The sequence below is a fragment of the Physeter macrocephalus genome, chromosome 9 (genome assembly GCF_002837175.3).
Source record: "Physeter macrocephalus isolate SW-GA chromosome 9, ASM283717v5, whole genome shotgun sequence".
NCBI lineage: Eukaryota > Metazoa > Chordata > Mammalia > Artiodactyla > Physeteridae > Physeter > Physeter macrocephalus.
The window spans coordinates 59487096-59509592 of NC_041222.1; the positions used below are offsets into that span (position 1 = coordinate 59487096).

The 22497-nt window shown below is 37.9% G+C and overlaps 1 protein-coding gene across 1 annotated transcript in view; it reads left to right on the forward strand.

Moving 5' to 3' along the window:
- Positions 1-22497, forward strand: part of CNTLN (centlein) — a 375432-nt gene that overhangs the window by 254547 nt on the left and 98388 nt on the right. The window contains exons 17-18 of the mRNA XM_024126731.3: positions 13078-13168; positions 13248-13471. Of these exons, the coding sequence (XP_023982499.1) occupies positions 13078-13168; positions 13248-13471 (315 nt within the window). The remainder of the gene's footprint in view (positions 1-13077; positions 13169-13247; positions 13472-22497) is intronic.

Sequence of the window (22497 nt, forward strand, 5' to 3'; positions counted from 1 at the left end):
GGGGATTCCCTTGTGTGTTATTTGTTGTTTCTCCCTTGCTGCTTTTAATATGTTTTCTTTGTATTCAATTTTTGATAGTTTGATTAATATGTGTCCTGGTGAGTTTCTCCTTGAATTTATCCTGTATGGGACTGTCTGTGCTTCCTGGACTTGATTAACTGTTTCCTTTTCCATATTAGGGAAGTTTTCAACTATAATCTCTTCAAATAGTTTCTCAGTCCCTTTCTTTTTCTCTTCTTCTTCTGGGACCCCTATAATTTGAATGTTGGTGCATTTCATGTTGTCCCAGAGGTCTCTGAGTCTGTCCTCAGTTCTTTTCATTGTTGTTTCTTTATTCTGCTGTGCAGTAGTTATTTCCAGTATTTTATCTTCCAGGTAACTTATCCGTTCTTCTGCCTCATTTATTCTGCTATTGATCCCTTCTAGAGTATTTTTTTTTTCTTTTTTTGTGGTACGTGGGCCTCTCACCGCCGTGGCCTCTCCCGCTGCGGAGCACAGGCTCCGGACGCGCAGGCCCAGTGGCCATGGGTCTCGGGCCCAGCCGCTCCGTGGCACATGGTATCCTCCCAAACCGGGGAACGAACCTGCGTCCCCTGCATTGGCAGGCGGATCCCCAACCACTGCACCACCAGGGAAGCCCTAGAGTATTTTTAATTTCATTTATTGTGTTGTTCTTCGTTGCTTGTTTCCTCTTTAATTCTTCTAGGTCCTTGTTAAATGTTTCTTGCATTTTCTCTATTCTTTTTCCAAGATTTTGGATCATCTTTACTCTCATTATTCTGAATTTTTTTCAGGTAGACTGCCTATTTCCTCTTCATTTGTTAGGTCTGGTGGATTTTTATCTTGCTCCTTCATATGCTGTGTGTTTTTCTGTCTTCTCATTTTGCTTATCTCACTGTGTTTGGGGTCTCCTTTTTGCAGGCTGCAGGTTCGTAGTTCCCATTGTTTTTGGTATCTGTCCCCTGTGGCTGAAGTTGGTTCAGTGGGTTGAGTAGGCTTCCTGATGGAGGGGACTAGTGCCTGTGTTCTGGTGGATGAGGCTGATGGGTCTCGGGCCCAGCCGCTCCGTGGCACATGGTATCCTCCCAAACCGGGGAACGAACCTGCGTCCCCTGCATTGGCAGGCGGATCCCCAACCACTGCACCACCAGGGAAGCCCTAGAGTATTTTTAATTTCATTTATTGTGTTGTTCTTCGTTGCTTGTTTCCTCTTTAATTCTTCTAGGTCCTTGTTAAATGTTTCTTGCATTTTCTCTATTCTTTTTCCAAGATTTTGGATCATCTTTACTCTCATTATTCTGAATTTTTTTCAGGTAGACTGCCTATTTCCTCTTCATTTGTTAGGTCTGGTGGATTTTTATCTTGCTCCTTCATATGCTGTGTGTTTTTCTGTCTTCTCATTTTGCTTATCTCACTGTGTTTGGGGTCTCCTTTTTGCAGGCTGCAGGTTCGTAGTTCCCATTGTTTTTGGTATCTGTCCCCTGTGGCTGAAGTTGGTTCAGTGGGTTGAGTAGGCTTCCTGATGGAGGGGACTAGTGCCTGTGTTCTGGTGGATGAGGCTGGATCTTGTCTTTCTGGTGGGAAGGTCCACGTCTGGTGGTTTGTTTTGGGGTGTCTGTGGCCTTATTATGATTTTAGACAGCCTCTCTGCTAATGGGTGGGGTTGTGTTCCGTCCTGTCTTCCTAGTTATTTGGCATAGGGTGTCCAGCACTGTAGCTTGCTGGTCGTTGAGTGAAGCTCGGTCTTGATGTTGAGATGGAGATCTCTGGGAGATTGTCGCCGTTTTATATTACGTGGAGCTGGGAGGTCCCTGGTGGACCAATGTTCTGAAGTTGGCTCTCCCACCTGAGAGGCACAGCACTGACTCCTGGCTGGAGCCCCAAGAGCCATTCATCCCATGGCTCAGAGTAAAAGGGAGAAAAAGTAGAAAAAAGAAAGAAAGAAAGATAGAGGATAAAATAAAATAGGATAAATTAAATCGTTATTAAAATTATAAATAATTATTAAAAATAATTTTTTTAAGTAAAAAAAAACTATACAGACTGTATCTCACACAGAAGCTTACACATACACACTCAAAAAAAGAGGAAATGGGGAAAAAATAATATATCTTGTTCCCCAAGTCCACCTCCTCAATTTGGGATGATTCATTGTCTATTCAGGTATTCCACAGATGTAGGGTACATCAAGTTGATTGTGGAGCTTTAATCCGCTGCTTCTGAGGCTGCTGGGAGAAATTTCCCTTTCTCTTCTTTGTTCGCACAGCTCCTGGTGTTCAGCTTTGGATTTGGACCCGCCTCTGTGTGTAGGTTGCTGAGGGCGTGTGTTCTTCGCTGAGACAAGACAGGGTTAAAGGAGCAGCTGATTTGGGGTTCTGGCTCACTCAGGCCGGGGAGAGGGAGACGTGCGGATGCAGGACGAGCCTGTGGCAGCAGAGGCCGGCGTGATGTTGCACCAGCCTTTGGTGCGCCGTGCTTTCTCCAGGGGAAGTTGTCTCTGGATCACGGGACCCTGGCAGTGCTGGGCTGCACAGGCTCCCGGGATGGGAGGTGTGGATAGTGACCTGTGCTCGCACATAGGCTTCTTGGTGGCAGCAGCAGAAGCCTTAGTATCTCATGCCTGTCTCTGGGGTCCGTGCTGTTAGCCGCAGCCCACGACCGTCTCTGTCACTCCTGTAAGCAATGCTCTTAATCCCCTCTCCTTGCGCACCAGGAAACAAAGAGGGAAGAAAAAGTCTTTTTTTTTCTTTTTTAACATCTTTATTTTAGTATAATTGCTTTACAATGGTGTGTTAGTTTCTGCTTTACAACAAAATGAATCAGTTATACATATACATATGTTCCCATATCTCTTCCCTCTTGTGTCTCCCTCCCTCCCACCCTCCCTATCCCACCCCTCTAGGTGGTAACAAACCCCCTAGCTGATCTCCCTGTGCCATGCAGCTGCTTCCCACTAGCTATCCACCCTACGTTTGGTAGTGTATATATGTCTATGCCACTCTCTCACTTCGTCATAGTTTACCCTTCCCCCTACCCATATCCTCAAGTCCATGCTCTAGTAGGTCTGTGTTTATTCCCCTGTCATTCCCATGACAGTTTTTTTTTCGTAGATTCCATATATATGTGTTAGCATACGGTATTTGTTTTTCTCCTTCTGACTTACTTCATTCTGTATGACAGACTCCAGGTCCATTAACCTCACTACAAGCAACTCAGTTTCATTTCTTTTTATGGCTGAGTAATATGCCATTGTATATATGTTCCACATCTTTTTTATCCATTCATCTGTTGATGGACACTTAGGTTGCTTCTATGTCCTGGCTATTGTAAATAGAGCTGCAGTGAACATTCTCTTGCCTCTTTGGCAGGTCCAGACTGTTTCCCAGACTCCCTCTCGGATAGCTGTGGTGGACTAATCCCTTCAGGCTGTGTTCATGCCGCCACCCCCAGTCCTCTCCCTGTGATCCAACCGAAGTCCGAGCCTCAGCTCCCAGCCCCCGCCCGCCCTGGCGGGTGAGCAGGCAAGCCTCTCGGGCTGGTGAGTGCTGGTCGGCACCAATCCTCTGTGCGGGAATCTCTCCACTTTGCCCTCCATACCCCTGTTGCTGCGCTCTCCTCCGCGGCTCCGAAGCTTCCCCACTCCGCCACCCACAGTCTCTGCCCGCGAAGGAGCTTCCTAATGTGTGGAAACCTTTCCTCCTTCACAGCTCCCTCCCAGGGGTGCAGGTTCTGTCCCTATTCTTTTGTCTCTGTTTTTCCTTTTTTCTTTTGCCCTACCCATGTAAGTGGGGAGTTTCTTGCCTTTTGGGAGGTCTGAGGTCCTCTGCCAGCGTTTAGTGAGTGTTCTATAGGAGCAGTTCTACGTGTAGATGTATTTCTGATGTTTCTGTGGGGAGGAAGGTGATCTTCGCGTCTTACTGTTCCGCCATCTTCCTCAACTCCCCCATCATATGGTTTTTATCCTTCAATTCGTTAATATGTTGTAACACATTGATTCTTCAATATTGAAGAATCCTTGCATTCCTGGGATAAACCCCACTTGATCATGGTTTGTGATCCTTTTAATATGCTCATGGATTCAGTCTGCTAGTACTTTTGAGGATTTTTGCATGTATGTTCATCAGTGGTATTGGTCTGTAGTTTTCTCTTTTTGTGACATTTTTGTCTGGCTTTGGTATCAGCTTGATGGTGGCCTCGCAGAATGAGTTTGGGAGTGTTCCTCCCTCTGCTATATTTTGGAAGAGTTTGAGAAGGAAAGGTGTTAGCTCTTCTCCAAGTGTTTGATAGAATTCGCCTGTGAAGCCATCTGGTCCTGGGCTTTTGTTTGTTGGTATATTTTTAATCACAGTTTCAATTCAGTGCTTGTGATTGGTCTGTTTATATTTTCTATTTCTTCCTGGTTTGGTCTCGGAAGGTTGGGCTTTTCCATGAGGTTGTCCATTTCTTCCAGATTGTCCATTTTATTGGCATAGAGTTGCTTGTAGTAGTCTCTCATGATCCTTTGTATTTCTTCAGTGTCAGTTTTTACTTTTCCTTTTTCATTTCTAATTCTGTTGATTTGAGTCTTCTCCCTTTTTTTCTTGATGTGTCTGTCTAAGGGTTTGTCATTTTTTTTTTATCTTTTCAAAGAACAAGCTTTTAGTTTTAATGATCTTTGCTACCATTTCCTTCATTTCTTTTCCATTTACTTCTGCTCTGATCTTTATGATTTCTTTCCTTCTGCTAACTTTGGGGGGTTTTTTGTTCTTCTTTCTCTAATTGCTTTAGGTGTAAGGTTAGGTTGTTTACTTGAGAGTTTTTTTGTTTCTTGAGGTAGGATTGTATTGCTATAAACTTCCCTCTTAGAACTGCTTTTGCTGCATCCCATGGGTTTTGTGTCATCATATTTTCCTTGTCATTTGTTTCTAGGTATTTTTTGATTTTCTCTTTGATATCTTCAGTGATCTCTTGGTTATTTAGTAGCATATTGTTTAGCCTCCATTTGGTTGTATTTTTTTACAGTGTTTTTCCTGTAATTGATACCTAGTCTCATAACGTTGTGGTTAGAAAAGATACTTGATATGATTTCAATTTTCTTAAATTTACCTAGACTTGATTTGTGTCCCAAGAGATGATCTATCCTGGAGAATGTTCCATGAGCAGTTGAGAAGAAAATGTATCCTGTTGTATTAGATGGAATGTCCTATAAATATCGATTAAGTCCATCTTGTTTAATGTGTCATTTAAAGCTTGTGTTTCCTTATTTATTTTCATTTTGGATGATCTGTCCATTGGTGAAAGTTGGGTGTTAAAGTCCCCTACTATGATTGTGTTACTGTCGATTTCCCCTTTTATGGCTGTTAGCCTTTGCGTTATGTTGAGGTGCTCCTGTGTTGTGTGCGTAAATATTTACAGTTTTTATATCTTCTTCTTGGATTGATACCTCGATCATTCTGTAGTGTCCTTCTTTGTCTCTTGTAACAGTCTTTATTTAAAAGTCTATTTGGTCTGATATGAGAATTGCTATTCCAGCTTTCTTTTGATTTCCATTTGCATGTAATATCTTTTTCCATCCCCTCACTTTCAGTCTGTACATGTCCCTAGGTTTGCAGTGGTCTCTTGTAGACAGCATATATACGGGGCTAGTTTTTGTATCCATTCAGCCAGTCTGTGTCTTTTGGTTGGAGCATTTAATCCATTTACATTTAAGGTAATTATCGATATGTATGTTCCTACTATCATTTTCTTGATTGTTTTGGGTTTGTAGTTGTAGGTCTTTTCCTTCTCTTGTGTTTCCTGCCTAGAGAAGTTCCTTTAGCATTTGTTGTAAAGCTGGTTTCATAGTACTGAATTTTCTTACCTTTTGCTTGTCTGTAAAGGTTTTAATTTCTCCATTGAATCTGAATGAGATCCTTGCTGGGTAGAGTAATCTTGGTTGTAGGTTTTTCTCCTTCTTCTCTGTAAATATGTCCTTCCACTCCCTTCTGGTTTGCAGAGTTTCTCCTGAAAGCTCAACTGTTAACCTTATGGGGATTCCCTTGTATGTTATTTGTTGCTTTTCTCTTGTTGCTTTCAGTATTTTTTCTTTGTATTTAATTTTTGATTGTTTGATTAATGTGCCTTGGTGTGCTTCTCCTTGGATTTATCGTGTATGGGACTCTCTGCGCTTCCTAGACTTGATTGACTATTTCCTTTCCCATATTTTGGAAGTTTTCAACTATAATGTCTTCTAATATTTTCTCAGTCCCTTTCGATTTCTCTTCTTCTGGGAGCTTTATAATTCGAATGTTGGTGCATTTAATGCTGTCCCAGATGTCTCTGAGTCTGTCCTCAATGCTTTTGGTTCTTTCTTCTGTATTCTACTCTGTGGTAGTTATTTCCAGTATTTTATCTTCCACGTCACTTATCTGTTTTTCTACCTCAGTTATTCTGCTCTTCATCCCTTCTAGAGAATTTTTAATTTCTTTTATTGTGTTCATCATTGTTTGTTTGCTCTTTAGTTTTCTAGGTCCTTGTTAAATGTTTCTTGCATTTTCTCCATTCTGTTTCCAAGATTTTGGATCATCTTTACTATCATTACTCTGAATTGTTTTTCAGGTAGACTGCCTATTTCCTCTACATTTGTTTGGTCTAGTGGGTTTTTAATCTTGTTCCTTCATCTGCTGTGTATGTCTCTGTCTTCTCATTTTGCGTAACATACTGTGTTTGGGGTCTCCTTTCAACAGGCTGCAGGTCCCGTTGTTTTTGTTGTGTGACCCCAGTGGCTAAGGTTGGTTCAGTGGGTTGTGTAGGCTTGCTTTTGGAGGGGACTGGTGCCTATGTTCTAATGGATAAGGCTAGATCTTGTCTTTTTGGTTGGCAGGACCATGTCCAGTGGTGTGTTTTGGGGAGTCTGTGAACATAGTATGATTTTAGGCAGCATCTCTGCTAATGGGTGGGGTTGTGTTCCTTTCTTGCTAGTTGTTTGGCATGGGGTGTCCAGCACTGGAGCTTGCTGGCTGTTGAGAGAAAGTGGGTCTTATTGTTGAGGTGGAGGTCTCCAGGAGACCTCTCTCCAATTGCTATTACACAGGGCCGGGACGTCTCTGGTGGACCAATGTCCCTAACTCGGCACTCACACATTAGAGGCTCAGGCCTGACACCCGGCCTGAGCACCAAGACCCTGTCAGTCACACGGCCGGGTACATGGGGAGTTTCTTGCCTTTTCGGAAGCTGGAGGTCTTATGCCAGTTTTCAGTAGGTGTTCTGTAGGAGTTGTTCCCCATGTAGATGTATTTTTGATGTATTTGTGGGGAGGAAGGTGATTTCCTCCATGTCTTACTCCTCCACCATCTTGAAGAACCCCCCCCAATATATTTTAAATCTTAAAATATTGACGTTCCAAAACAACTTATTCAATAATTCTTATTATTGATACATCATGTCATCAAAAGTTTTATCTATTCAGCATAAATAAGTGAAAAACTGAAAAAAGATAATTTTCTTTTGTTTAAAAAAAAAACCAGGTTAGCATTGAAGTAACGTTTAAGGTTCTTTAAAAACCCAATCCAAAGTGTTTATTATTTGAGATCTGGCCAACTTTAGAGGAAAATGTTCAAGGATGACAAAAGTTTATTTTCGTTACTACCATAATAAAGTTCAGATGAAGAATTATATTCTAAGGACCTGCTGACTGAGTGGTTGGTTGATAAATAGATTTTACAGAAAATTATTTTGTTCTACATTATTTCATTCGGAATTTTGTTTAGTTGCATTCGATTATGTGCAGTTTAATGAGTTTATAAATAAAAGGAACTCATAATTCTATTCATAAAACAAGAGAGTGTTAGTGTAAACTGTTTTGAGTAGATCTGTGTACATTGTTGGCAGTCAGAAAATAACAGTTAATCAAATTATACCAATTGGGTTTGGCAAATAGTAGAACTTCTCACTCACTCCAAAGGTAACCATTATTTTACCTTTAATCACTCCCCTTCTTTTCTTTATAATTTTATTTCTTCTAATATTCTGTTTAGTTTTGCCTGTTTTTGAACTTTATGGAATCTATAAGGTATGTCTTCTTTTGTTTCTGGCCTTATTTTATTCAGTGTTATGTGGAGTTCATTCATTTTTATTGTTGTATATAGTATTTCATTGTCCGAATATATCACAATTTATTTAGCCATTTTATTGCTGAATTTTGGGTTCCTTCAGTTTGGATTTCTTGCAAATAATGTTGCAATGAATATTCTTGTAAATGTCTTCCACCGTACTGGTATGGACGTGTCTGTAATGAAATCCCTAGGGGGTAGAATTACTGCACCATAGACTATGTGTTTCTAAGATTTTCGGTGATACTGCTATTTTCCAAAGTGTTGTACCCACCAACAGGCTCTAAATATTTTTACTGCTTCTCATCAACATTTGTTATGTTAGTCCTTCTTATCTCAGCCACTTTTGTTTGTATGTTGAGGTATATCATTGTGGGTTTAATTTACATTGTGTGATTACTAATGAAGTGTTGAATAATACTTTCTTACAATTATTGACCATTTGGAATTCTTCAGTGAATTGCTTCCTCATCTCTCTGCCCATTTTACAAATGAGTTGTCTGTCTTTTTCTTATTCATCTGTAGGAGTTCTTACGTATGCTACATATGAGCCTTATGTTGATTATATACACTGTAGATATCTTGCCCTACTCCATGCTATGCCTTTTCACCCTTTTTAGTGGAATCTTTTGGGGAATAGAACATCATAATTCTAATGTGGTCAAATTTAACAATTTTTTTCCTGTATGAATGACACTTTTTATGTTCCCTGTAATTATTTTTTACCTACTTCAACTTAGATATTTTTTATACTACCTTACTTGTTATCTTTTTCTATATTATCTGATTTACTGTTTTGATTTTTATGTCTGTCTGGCATTGATTTTTGCATGTGATGAATGATAGGGATTAAGTTTTACACTTTGCCCCACTGTGTTCAACAGCACCGACTTCACTGTAAATCACACATGCATATACATGCAGGTATGTCTCTAGACTTTTTCTTCTGTTCCATCAGTATATTTATCTATACCATACTGTCTCATTACAGTTATTGTATAGTACTCTTGATTGATAATAGAGCAAGTCTCCCACCTTGTTTTCTTTCAAGAGTCTCTTCAGTATTCTTGGTCCTTGGCTCTTTAGAATCAGCTTCTCATAAACAATCCTTTGGGATTTTGATAGGGACTGTATAAATATAAATTTAATAATAAAACTATGAGAAGACTCTGAAAGGTGGAGAGGAGACACACTAGGTAGGGATCTCAGAACTGGAAGAAGAACATGGTTGGTGAGTTCTCTGGGTTTTCATTTTGCCTGACATATCCTGGCCTGGGTGCTGAAGAAACCTGCAACTTGGAAAGGCCAATTGGTTAGATGATAAAAGCCCCCTATAAAACCCTGTTCTCTCTAGTCAAAGGACTAGGAAATGGACAGCGCAGTAAGACAGAAAACTTTTACACAATAACGGTACTACTCTAGCCGAACACCACAGAAAAAATTGCAGCCCTACCGCTACCCCCACCAGTAAAGACCTAGTGGGGAACCTACACTTTCACTCTCACCTGGCTATAAGAAGGCATCCCTCCTCCTTCTAACAGGGCCCAGTGAGGGGCCAATGGTAATGACTCCCTCCATTTATGTCATTAGAGACCACATGGGGAGCTGGACATCTACCTCTATCCAGCAATAAAGAGATGCCCCTTTCGTTTCCTAGCAGGGTTCCTCTAGATTTCAGAGGTGAAGTGCAGAAATTCAGACTTTCATAACCTCCCATATCTATAAAGCCTCCCACACCCTCCCCACTGTGTCAAGAGAGGCCAAGTTAGGAGCAGAAACAAAGTCCTGCTCCATTTCCCAACCAGGGTGGTATTAGCAGAGGTCTGTGGGGAGCCTGAACTTTCACCCCCACCAAGAGTAATGAGGTGCCCCTCCCCAACTAGGGTGTCAGCAGAGACTGGACTATTATCCCCAACTGGCAGCAATGAGGTGGTCCTCCTTGCCCCATGAGTGTGGCATCAGAGGAAGCCTGCTAAAACAAAAGATTTAAATAAGATATGGAGTCTTGAAACATAATACCCAAAATGTCCAGGATATAACTGAAAATCACTCATTATACGTAGCAGCCAGGAACACCACAACTTGCATGAAAAAAAGGCAACAACAGAAGGTAACAGCAAGATGACATAGACAGTCAAATTACTTGACAGCACTTTAAAGTAGCTGTCATTAAAAATGCTTCAACAAGCATTTACAAACAGGCTTGAAACAAATGAAAAAATAGAACATCTCAAGAATGAAATAGAAATTCTCATCAAAGAAATAGAATATATAAAAAAGAACCAAATGGGAAGTTTAACCAAAAAATAAGATAACTATTTTGTGTCTGCCCCACAGAGGATGTCATCATTCCCCACCACTCAATTTGATGTCAAGACTGGTGACACCAAACACCCACCAAGAGGGGAAGAAAGGTTTAATACTTACATAATGGAATACAGAACCTAGAAGTGGCTCCACAAGTATGAAAAACAACTGATTTTTGAAAAGGGTGCAAAAGCAGTTCAATAGAGGAAGGATAGTCTTTTCAACAAATAGTGCTGGAACAATTGGAGATCCCTAGGCAAAAAAATAAACCTATACCTAAACCTCACACCTTATGCAAAAATTAACTTGAAATAGATCACAGATATAAGTGTAAAACAAATTATAAAACTTTCAGAAGGAACCATAAGAGAAAATCTCTGGGAGTTAAGACTTGCTGAAAAGTTTTTAGACATGTTATCAAAAGCATGATCCCTAAAAGAAAACATCAAATTTTGACCTCATCAAAAATTAAGAACTTTTGCTTTGTGAAAGACCCTATTAAGAGGATTAAAAAGGCATACTACAGACTTGGAGGCAGTATTTATAAATCATATATTTGACAAAGGACTGATATCTTGAACATATATAAGGATTTTGTTAAAGCTCAACAGTAGAAAATCAAACAATCCAAGTAGAAAACAGGCAAAAGACATGAACAGACATTTCACTGAAAAGAATAAATGGATGGCAAATACGCACACATAAAGATGTTCAACATCATTAATCATTAGGGAAATGCAGATTAAGACCCTGATGAGATACACATCTGTTAGAACACCTAAAATAAAAAATAGCGACAATACCAAGTGCTAACAAGGATGCAGAGAAATGTAGTGCTAGTGTGAATATAAAGTGGTATAGCATTCTGGGAAACAGTAGGCAGTTTCTTTAAAAAAAAAAATCATATGCTTACCATACAACCCAGCTCTTTCACTCTTGGACACTTATAGAAATGAAAATTTATGTTTACCTAAAAAACTTGTACATGAATGGTCATAACAACTTTATTTTTAATAGCTGAAAACTGCAACGACCAAAATTTTCTTTAATAGCTGAATGGTTAATCAAACTATGATACATCGATAGCATAGAGCAATACTCAGCAATAAAAAAGGTACAGGCTATTGCTATATACAGTGCCCTAGCTTTGTGACTTCAAATTTCTCATCTGGAGCTGGGGCCTAGGCTTTCTTTCCTTTCCTCCTATATTCTGCTTTGGTATTTAAATTGAATTTCAAGGTCACAGTGGATTATGAGTTGTCCTATATTTTGCTAGGCACTTTGCTTGTCACTTGTCTCTCTGGTTTCTTTTTTTTGGCTGCACCACACGGCTAGCGAGATCTTAGTTCCCTGAGATTGAACCTGGGCCCCCAGCGGTGAAAGCCTGGAATCATAACCACTGGACCGCCAGGGAAATCCCTCTGAATTCTTGCTTTACTTTATCTTTGGCCTCAAAATTTCCCTTAACACTTTGTCATGTTTAAAACATGCTTTAAGTTTGCCTCCTTCAAAGTATAAGAATATTTCTGTATTTCTGATCAGTAATAATACTGGAAATGGAAGCCTCTTTTTTATTTTAGGTCCAGTTAATTTGATATTAAGTCTGGTAACTAATATTGGTAATTTGATAGTTCTATTTTGAATCTTTTTATAGTGGTAGATACATGACCAGCACATAATATTAACTGAATCTTAATAAGGGAATGAAACATTTAAAAATATATCTTATATACTGGTTCTGAAGACAAGTTCAAATGAGATATTTAATGAAACATAGTTCGTTTAAAGGAAAGTAATTTGTTTAAAGGAAAACACTATCTTAGTTAGAAGTTTCTGGTATTTGTGTTAATAAATCAGTTCTATTACTTTAGGGCCATGCCTTATGTATAATATAGTATGGTTTATGTATCTGTTGATATAAAATATATGGCTCATTGTCAAAGTAACATTTGGTCAAATTTATTTTTTCCTTCCATTTTTATTATAATTATTTATATGTTCCTGAATTGGGTTGTTTGAAAAAAATTCCTTTTTTTAAAGAAATAGTTTTCTAGATTGATATTTTTCCTGTTTCCTGGGCAATAAATTCTTAAACAAGACCACATATTTTATTATTAGGATTTATAATGTTTTGAAACATATTCCTATTTAAATTTTTGTTTCGGGAAAGCTTTTATAGATCGGTGAAACATTTTGGAACAAAAGTCAACATGGCTTCATTTTATTTAGTCTCAGTGTGTTGGAATGTCATGAGGAAAAGATACAGATTCAAGGAAAGTTACTTTATTATCATCAACATTATTTTAGCTTCATTTGTCAGAAGGGACTTGCCATTCTACAATGGAGAACAGTATTTGAGAAAAGGAACTAGATTCCCAGAGAATGTTATTAAATATAGTTATTTTATTTTTGTTACTTTTACTATTTTTGCTCCTAGCTTTTTAAACTGTTCATAGGTTAAATTTCCACTACTTTGGGGTTCATTTTTGTATTTTTATCTTCTACCTGCTAGTTCAACATTAGTGCATGTATTATGTTCATTTATGAGTTCTTGGCATCAATTACAGAATTTTATTTTCCAGACTTCTTTTTTAACTCTGCACAAATATGTTTTTAAGTAAAGAAATATTGTATAGTATGTTGGTTCACTTGAAATTGTTATTGAGTAATAATCTAATTTTTATGAAACTTTCAAATTTAGAATTATTTTCACAAGAATGCCAAAAAACCAACTTTTCAAAAGAAGAATAGTAATATTCAAAAGAGTTCACATACGGCAGGTCCTACCAGAGGTAAGAATACATATGAAATTAACAATGTGTTTTTAATTTAATGAGATTTTAAAAAATTACTAACATTATTTTTATATAGTTAACAGAGAAAATTGGAAAAATATAACGGCCCAGAAGTCAAATAGCGGTATTATTTTATTACGAGAACGTATAGTATCCTTGCAACAACAGAACAGTGTACTTTTGAATGCCAAAAAAGCAGCAGAACTGGCTATTAAAGAATATAAAGAAGTCAATGAAAAGCTCCTTCACCAGCAGCAAGTGTCTGATCAGCGGTTTCAAACAAGCAGACAGACAATAAAGGTAAAGGGAACTTTACAAATAAATTACAGTAGACTATATTATAAAAATGGATATTTTGTTTTACATGTGTTGTTTGGTTCATATTTGTGTTAGACATGTCTATGAGTTTAAAAATTTCCCAGACACTGCTAACTGATGTAATGTTTAATATCTAGATTTCTTAAATAAGGTCTTATTAAGGAGAACTCCAAATCTTTTGACAAGTACTTTACTAGAATTCCTTTTCCACTTAGTTTTTTTCTTTACCTTAACATTTTTATGTGATATTTATTCTATCTTAGATTTTAAAAGCAGGCTCCATAAATTCATTTAGCTCGCCCATTTGCCCATGTCTAAAACTTTCCATTTATCATTATAAATCACATTATCAACTAGTAATTGCCCCAGCTCTTCTTTGCAAATACTAGTATAAAATGTGAAGATTTTAATATAAATATTAATGTGTTCCTATAACATATATATTTTTACTCAGGTGAGTTGAGTTTTCTGTAACAATTTTTAGACACAGTATACCTTACTGCTGGTTATCGTAATTTAATCTTAAAGCAAATAAAAAAGAAAAGATTATTCCTTAAGTTTCTTTTTTTTTTTTTTTTTTTTTTTTTTTTTTGTGGTACGTGGGCCTCTCACTGCTGTGGCCTCTCCCGTTGTGGAGCACAGCCTCCGGACGCACAGGCCCAGCCGCCATGGCTCACAGGCCCAGCTGCTCCGCGGCATGTGGGATCTTCCCGGGAAAGCTTTTATAGATCGGTGAAACATTTTGGAACAAAAGTCAACATGGCTTCATTTTATTTAGTCTCAGTGTGTTGGAATGTCATGAGGAAAAGATACAGATTCAAGGAAAGTTACTTTATTATCATCAACATTATTTTAGCTTCATTTGTCAGAAGGGACTTGCCATTCTACAATGGAGAACAGTATTTGAGAAAAGGAACTAGATTCCCAGAGAATGTTATTAAATATAGTTATTTTATTTTTGTTACTTTTACTATTTTTGCTCCTAGCTTTTTAAACTGTTCATAGGTTAAATTTCCACTACTTTGGGGTTCATTTTTGTATTTTTATCTTCTACCTGCTAGTTCAACATTAGTGCATGTATTATGTTCATTTATGAGTTCTTGGCATCAATTACAGAATTTTATTTTCCAGACTTCTTTTTTAACTCTGCACAAATATGTTTTTAAGTAAAGAAATATTGTATAGTATGTTGGTTCACTTGAAATTGTTATTGAGTAATAATCTAATTTTTATGAAACTTTCAAATTTAGAATTATTTTCACAAGAATGCCAAAAAACCAACTTTTCAAAAGAAGAATAGTAATATTCAAAAGAGTTCACATACGGCAGGTCCTACCAGAGGTAAGAATACATATGAAATTAACAATGTGTTTTTAATTTAATGAGATTTTAAAAAATTACTAACATTATTTTTATATAGTTAACAGAGAAAATTGGAAAAATATAACGGCCCAGAAGTCAAATAGCGGTATTATTTTATTACGAGAACGTATAGTATCCTTGCAACAACAGAACAGTGTACTTTTGAATGCCAAAAAAGCAGCAGAACTGGCTATTAAAGAATATAAAGAAGTCAATGAAAAGCTCCTTCACCAGCAGCAAGTGTCTGATCAGCGGTTTCAAACAAGCAGACAGACAATAAAGGTAAAGGGAACTTTACAAATAAATTACAGTAGACTATATTATAAAAATGGATATTTTGTTTTACATGTGTTGTTTGGTTCATATTTGTGTTAGACATGTCTATGAGTTTAAAAATTTCCCAGACACTGCTAACTGATGTAATGTTTAATATCTAGATTTCTTAAATAAGGTCTTATTAAGGAGAACTCCAAATCTTTTGACAAGTACTTTACTAGAATTCCTTTTCCACTTAGTTTTTTTCTTTACCTTAACATTTTTATGTGATATTTATTCTATCTTAGATTTTAAAAGCAGGCTCCATAAATTCATTTAGCTCGCCCATTTGCCCATGTCTAAAACTTTCCATTTATCATTATAAATCACATTATCAACTAGTAATTGCCCCAGCTCTTCTTTGCAAATACTAGTATAAAATGTGAAGATTTTAATATAAATATTAATGTGTTCCTATAACATATATATTTTTACTCAGGTGAGTTGAGTTTTCTGTAACAATTTTTAGACACAGTATACCTTACTGCTGGTTATCGTAATTTAATCTTAAAGCAAATAAAAAAGAAAAGATTATTCCTTAAGTTTCTTTTTTTTTTTTTTTTTTTTTTTTTTTTTTGTGGTACGTGGGCCTCTCACTGCTGTGGCCTCTCCCGTTGTGGAGCACAGCCTCCGGACGCACAGGCCCAGCCGCCATGGCTCACAGGCCCAGCTGCTCCGCGGCATGTGGGATCTTCCCGGACTGGGGCACGAACCCGTGTCCCCTGCATCGACAGGCAGATTCTCAACCACTGCACCAGCAGGGAAGCCCAGTCTCTATTCTTTTAAAAAATTTTTTATTGAAGTATAGTCTATTTACAATGTTGTGTTAATATCTGCTGACAGCAAAGTGACTCAATTATATATATATATTCTTTTTCATATGCTTTTCTGTTATGGTTTTATCACAAGGTATTGAATGTAATCCCTGTGCTATACAGCAGGACCTTGTTTATCTGTTCTGTATATAATAGTTTGCGTCTACGAATCCCAAACTCCCAATCCTTCCTTTCCCCACCCCTCCTCCCCCTTGGCAGCCACAAGTTCTCTATGTCTCTGAGTCTCTTCTTCATATATGTGTTCATTTGTGTTGTATTTTAGATTTCATATGTAAGTGGTATCATATCTCTTTCTGACTTACTTCTCTTAGTATGATAATCTCTAGGTCCAACTGTGTTGCTCCAAATGGCATTATTTCATTCTTTTTAATGGCTGAGTAATATTCCGTTGTGTGTGTGAGGGGGTGTGTGTGTGTGTGTGAGTGTGTGTGTGTGTGTGTGTGTGTGTATGTGTACCACATCTTCTTTATCCATTCATCTGTCAATGAACATTTAGGTTGTTTCCATGTCTTGGCTATTGTAAATAGTGCTGCTCTGAATATAGGGGTGCATGTATCTTTTTGAATTATAGTTTTGTCTGGGTATATCCTCAGGTGTGGAATTGCTGGATCATATGGCAACTCTATTTTTAGTTTTTAGAGGAACCTCCATACTATTTTCCATAGTGGTTACAACAATGTACATTCCCACCATCAGTGTAAGAGAATTCCCTTTTCTCCACACCCTCTCCAGCATTTGTTATTTGTAAATTTTTAATGATGGCCATTCTGACTGGTGTGAGTTGGTACCTCATTGCAGTTTTGATTTACATTTCTCTAATAATTAACAATGATGAGCATCTTTTCATGTGCCTATGAGCCATCTGTATGTCTTCTTTGGAGAAATGTCTACTTAAGTCTTCTGCCCTTTTTTGATTGAATTTTTCTTTGTTGTTGACTGAATTGTATGAACTGTTTGTATATTTTGGAAATTAAGCTTCTCTTGGTCGCACCATTTGCAAATATTTTCTCCCAGTTGGAAGGTTGTCTTTTCGTTTTGTTTATGGTTTCCTTTGCTGTGCAAAAGCTTGTAAGTTTGATTAGTTCCCAATATTATTGTTTATTTTTGCTTTTATTTCTGTTGCCTTGGGAGACTGCTTAAGTGTCCATTCTTAAAGGTATTTGTGTGTATAAGGAATGATTTGTTGTTTACATGGAAGTAATATTTTCATCATTCTAGAAAATAATTTTTAAACCACTATCACACATAATTTTAAATTATAGTTTCCCTACTTCCAATATCTAGTGCTTTGATTCAAGCAATGCTTAGAAATGTTTTACCTATAAAAGATTAGTGGTATACTAGTTGTACTAACAGGAACTGTGTTTGGCCTTTATTCCAAGAGTGGACTTATACCCAATCTTGACCCATGTTCCACACTTACACTGGAAGTTACTTTCTATGATCTGGTTTTTATAAATGTATTAAGACTTGTTTTGTGACCTAACATAGTAGATCTTGGAGAATGTTCCATTTGCACTTGATTAGAATTTGTATTTTGCTGTTGTTGGGTTGAGTGTTCTATATATATCTCTTAGGTGTAGTTGGTTAATACTGATGTTCAACTCTTCTGTCGTTGCTGGTTTTCTGTTCAGTTCTGTTAATTATTGAGAGTGAGGTAAATGAAGTATCAATTATTGAGAGTAGGTAAAATCACCCACTATTATTATTTTTGGCAGTAATTTTAATGAAACATAATTCACATACCAGACAATTCTATCATTTAATTCAGTGGTTGTTACAATATGGACAAAGTTGTGCAACCATCACCAAAATCAATTTTAGAACATTTTCATAACGTCAAAAAGAGACCCTGAACCCTTTGCTTATAATCCTTCCATTTCTCCATCTCTCTGAGCCCTAGGCAATCGCTAATCTACAATCTGTTTATTTGGATTTGCATATTCTAGACATTTAATATAGATGGAATCGACAATATATGGCCTTTTGTGTCTGGCTTCTTTCACTTAGCATGATGTTTTCAAAGTTCATCCGTGTTGTAGCATATATCACTATTAGTGTAAGGACTTTGAAAATTTACTCTTCCATAAAAGCAATGGAAAAAAGGGCAAAAATCAACATTTTCATAACACTGGGTACAGAACCAAGTCTTCTAAGGGTTAATGTAATATTCCTAAGGGAATTAATAGATGGTTCAAGGAAGTTACAAGTTTTCTAAGCTATGAATTCCTTATCTTTAAAAAGATTGAAGATCAAGCAGAAGTATTTTACATGAAAACTATAAAGCATTTTATAGAGACTCTCTGTGCACATTAGGGGTCACTTACAATTCTTCAGTGAAACTCTGGAAATTAACCATACTTGCAAGGATCTAAGGAGTGTTTATTCAAGAAAAACAAATGTGTCTAGATAAGAACAGGAAACTTTGATGGAACAGGCATTTTAATTTGTCCCAGCTCAGCAGCAGCCTTGGAAAAATAGTAGTGCATGTTCCCCATGCATCCTGGCAGCTACCAGAAGAAACAGAATGGAACTGGAGCTCCTTGTAAGCCTCATTCCTAATTAATTGTCATTATTTTCTCTATCCAGTGGGTCTCTGGAAGACCCCAGGGGCTCTGATCTCATTCAGTGTGGACAGCTTTCTTCTTGGCAGGGAGGGGTTGGTGGATGGGGTTGTCAGCTACAATACAGGCAAGTGTCTTAACTTCAGGTTGCCTGAGGTGATGGATTCCAGTTTACATCAAACAATATATTAACCAAATAGCTTGAATGGGGAATGAGGTGCCCATAAGAGTTTTGAAAGGCTCTGACATATTCTTGGGAATCTAGAGGACACATGCATTCATAGAGCTATGTGCATGCTCAGAAAAGAAATGAGAAAGCCCAATCTCTTGCCTCTATCTTACCTTAAGACACCATATAAGAAGACAGTCAATGTTAAGGTGGTATTATTCATAGCAACATTATTAATAATAGCCAAAAGGTAGAAACAACTGAAATGTCCATTTGTTAGTGAGCGGATAAACAGATTGTGATATATTCATGCAAGGAATATTATTAAATCACCAAAATTAGTGAAATATTGACACACAATATAACATGAATGAATCTAAATTTTTTCTTCTTTTTGGCTGCGTTGGGTCTTCGTTGCTGCACGCAGGCTTTCTCTAGTTGTGGCTAGCAGGGGCTACTCTTCATTGTGGTGCACGGGCTTCTCATTACGGTGGCTTCTCGTTGTGGAGCACAGGCTCTAAGTGCACAGGCTTCAGTAGTTGTGGGTCGTGGGCTCAGTAGTTGTGGCTCACGGGCTCTAGAGCGCAGGCACAGTAGTTGCGGCATGCAGGATTAGTAGCTCTGCAAGATGTGGGATCTTCCTGGACCAGGGTTCAAACCCATGTCCCCTGCATTGGCAGGCAGACTCTTTTATTTTCTTTTCATATCTTTATTGGACTATAAATGCTTTACAATGTGTTAGTTTCTGCTGTACAACAAAGTGAATCAGCTATATGTATACATATATCCCCATATCCCCTCCTTCTTGAGCCTCCCTATCGCACCCTTCTAGGTCGTCAAAAAGCATCAAGTTGATCTCCTTGTGCTATGCAGCAGCTTCCCACTAGCCGTCCATTTTACATTTGGTAGTGTATATATGTCAGTGCTACTCTTTCACTTCATCCCAACTTCCCCTTCCCACCCTGTGCCCTCATGTCCATTCTCTACATCTGCGTCTTTATTCCTGCCCTGCCACTAGGTTCATCAGTACCCCTTTTTTCAATTCCATATATATGGGTTAGCATACAGTATTTGTGTTTCTCTTTCTGACTTACTTCACTCTGTATGACAGATTCTAGGTCCATCCACCTCACTACAAAAAACTCAATTTCATTCCTTTTTATGGCTGAGTAATATTCCATTGTATATATGTGCCACATCTTCTTTATCCATTCATCTATTGATGGACATTTAGGTTTCTTCCACTTACTGGCTACTGTAAATAGTGCTGCAGTGAATATTGTGGTACATGTCTCTTTTTGAATTATGGTTTTCTCGGGGTATATGCCCTGTAGTGTGATTGCTGGGTCATATAGTAGTTCTATTTGTAGTTTTGTAAGGAACCTCCATACTGTTCTCCATAGTGGCGGCATGCAGGATTAGTAGCTCTGCAAGATGTGGGATCTTCCTGGACCAGGGTTCAAACCCATGTCCCCTGCATTGGCAGGCAGACTCTTTTATTTTCTTTTCATATCTTTATTGGACTATAAATGCTTTACAATGTGTTAGTTTCTGCTGTACAACAAAGTGAATCAGCTATATGTATACATATATCCCCATATCCCCTCCTTCTTGAGCCTCCCTATCGCACCCTTCTAGGTCGTCAAAAAGCATCAAGTTGATCTCCTTGTGCTATGCAGCAGCTTCCCACTAGCCGTCCATTTTACATTTGGTAGTGTATATATGTCAGTGCTACTCTTTCACTTCATCCCAACTTCCCCTTCCCACCCTGTGCCCTCATGTCCATTCTCTACATCTGCGTCTTTATTCCTGCCCTGCCACTAGGTTCATCAGTACCCCTTTTTTCAATTCCATATATATGGGTTAGCATACAGTATTTGTGTTTCTCTTTCTGACTTACTTCACTCTGTATGACAGATTCTAGGTCCATCCACCTCACTACAAAAAACTCAATTTCATTCCTTTTTATGGCTGAGTAATATTCCATTGTATATATGTGCCACATCTTCTTTATCCATTCATCTATTGATGGACATTTAGGTTTCTTCCACTTACTGGCTACTGTAAATAGTGCTGCAGTGAATATTGTGGTACATGTCTCTTTTTGAATTATGGTTTTCTCGGGGTATATGCCCTGTAGTGTGATTGCTGGGCTCTTTTATTTTCTTTTCATATCTTTATTGGACTATAAATGCTTTACAATGTGTTAGTTTCTGCTGTACAACAAAGTGAATCAGCTATATGTATACATATATCCCCATATCCCCTCCTTCTTGAGCCTCCCTATCGCACCCTTCTAGGTCGTCAAAAAGCATCAAGTTGATCTCCTTGTGCTATGCAGCAGCTTCCCACTAGCCGTCCATTTTACATTTGGTAGTGTATATATGTCAGTGCTACTCTTTCACTTCATCCCAACTTCCCCTTCCCACCCTGTGCCCTCATGTCCATTCTCTACATCTGCGTCTTTATTCCTGCCCTGCCACTAGGTTCATCAGTACCCCTTTTTTCAATTCCATATATATGGGTTAGCATACAGTATTTGTGTTTCTCTTTCTGACTTACTTCACTCTGTATGACAGATTCTAGGTCCATCCACCTCACTACAAAAAACTCAATTTCATTCCTTTTTATGGCTGAGTAATATTCCATTGTATATATGTGCCACATCTTCTTTATCCATTCATCTATTGATGGACATTTAGGTTTCTTCCACTTACTGGCTACTGTAAATAGTGCTGCAGTGAATATTGTGGTACATGTCTCTTTTTGAATTATGGTTTTCTCGGGGTATATGCCCTGTAGTGTGATTGCTGGGTCATATAGTAGTTCTATTTGTAGTTTTGTAAGGAACCTCCATACTGTTCTCCATAGTGGCTGTATCAATTTACATTCCCACCAACAGTGCAGGAGAGTTCCCTTTTCTCCACACCAATCCAGCGTTTACTGTTTGTAAATTTTTTGATGATAGTATTCTGACCAGTGTGAGGTGATACTTCATTGTAGTTTTGAATTGCATTTCTCTAATGATTAGTGATATTGAGCATTCTTTCATGTGTTTATCAGTAATCTGTATATCTTGTTTGGAGAAATGTCTATTTAGGTCTTCTGCCCATTTTCCTCCCTATCGCACCCTTCTAGGTCGTCAAAAAGCATCAAGTTGATCTCCTTGTGCTATGCAGCAGCTTCCCACTAGCCGTCCATTTTACATTTGGTAGTGTATATATGTCAGTGCTACTCTTTCACTTCATCCCAACTTCCCCTTCCCACCCTGTGCCCTCATGTCCATTCTCTACATCTGCGTCTTTATTCCTGCCCTGCCACTAGGTTCATCAGTACCCCTTTTTTCAATTCCATATATATGGGTTAGCATACAGTATTTGTGTTTCTCTTTCTGACTTACTTCACTCTGTATGACAGATTCTAGGTCCATCCACCTCACTACAAAAAACTCAATTTCATTCCTTTTTATGGCTGAGTAATATTCCATTGTATATATGTGCCACATCTTCTTTATCCATTCATCTATTGATGGACATTTAGGTTTCTTCCACTTACTGGCTACTGTAAATAGTGCTGCAGTGAATATTGTGGTACATGTCTCTTTTTGAATTATGGTTTTCTCGGGGTATATGCCCTGTAGTGTGATTGCTGGGTCATATAGTAGTTCTATTTGTAGTTTTGTAAGGAACCTCCATACTGTTCTCCATAGTGGCTGTATCAATTTACATTCCCACCAACAGTGCAGGAGAGTTCCCTTTTCTC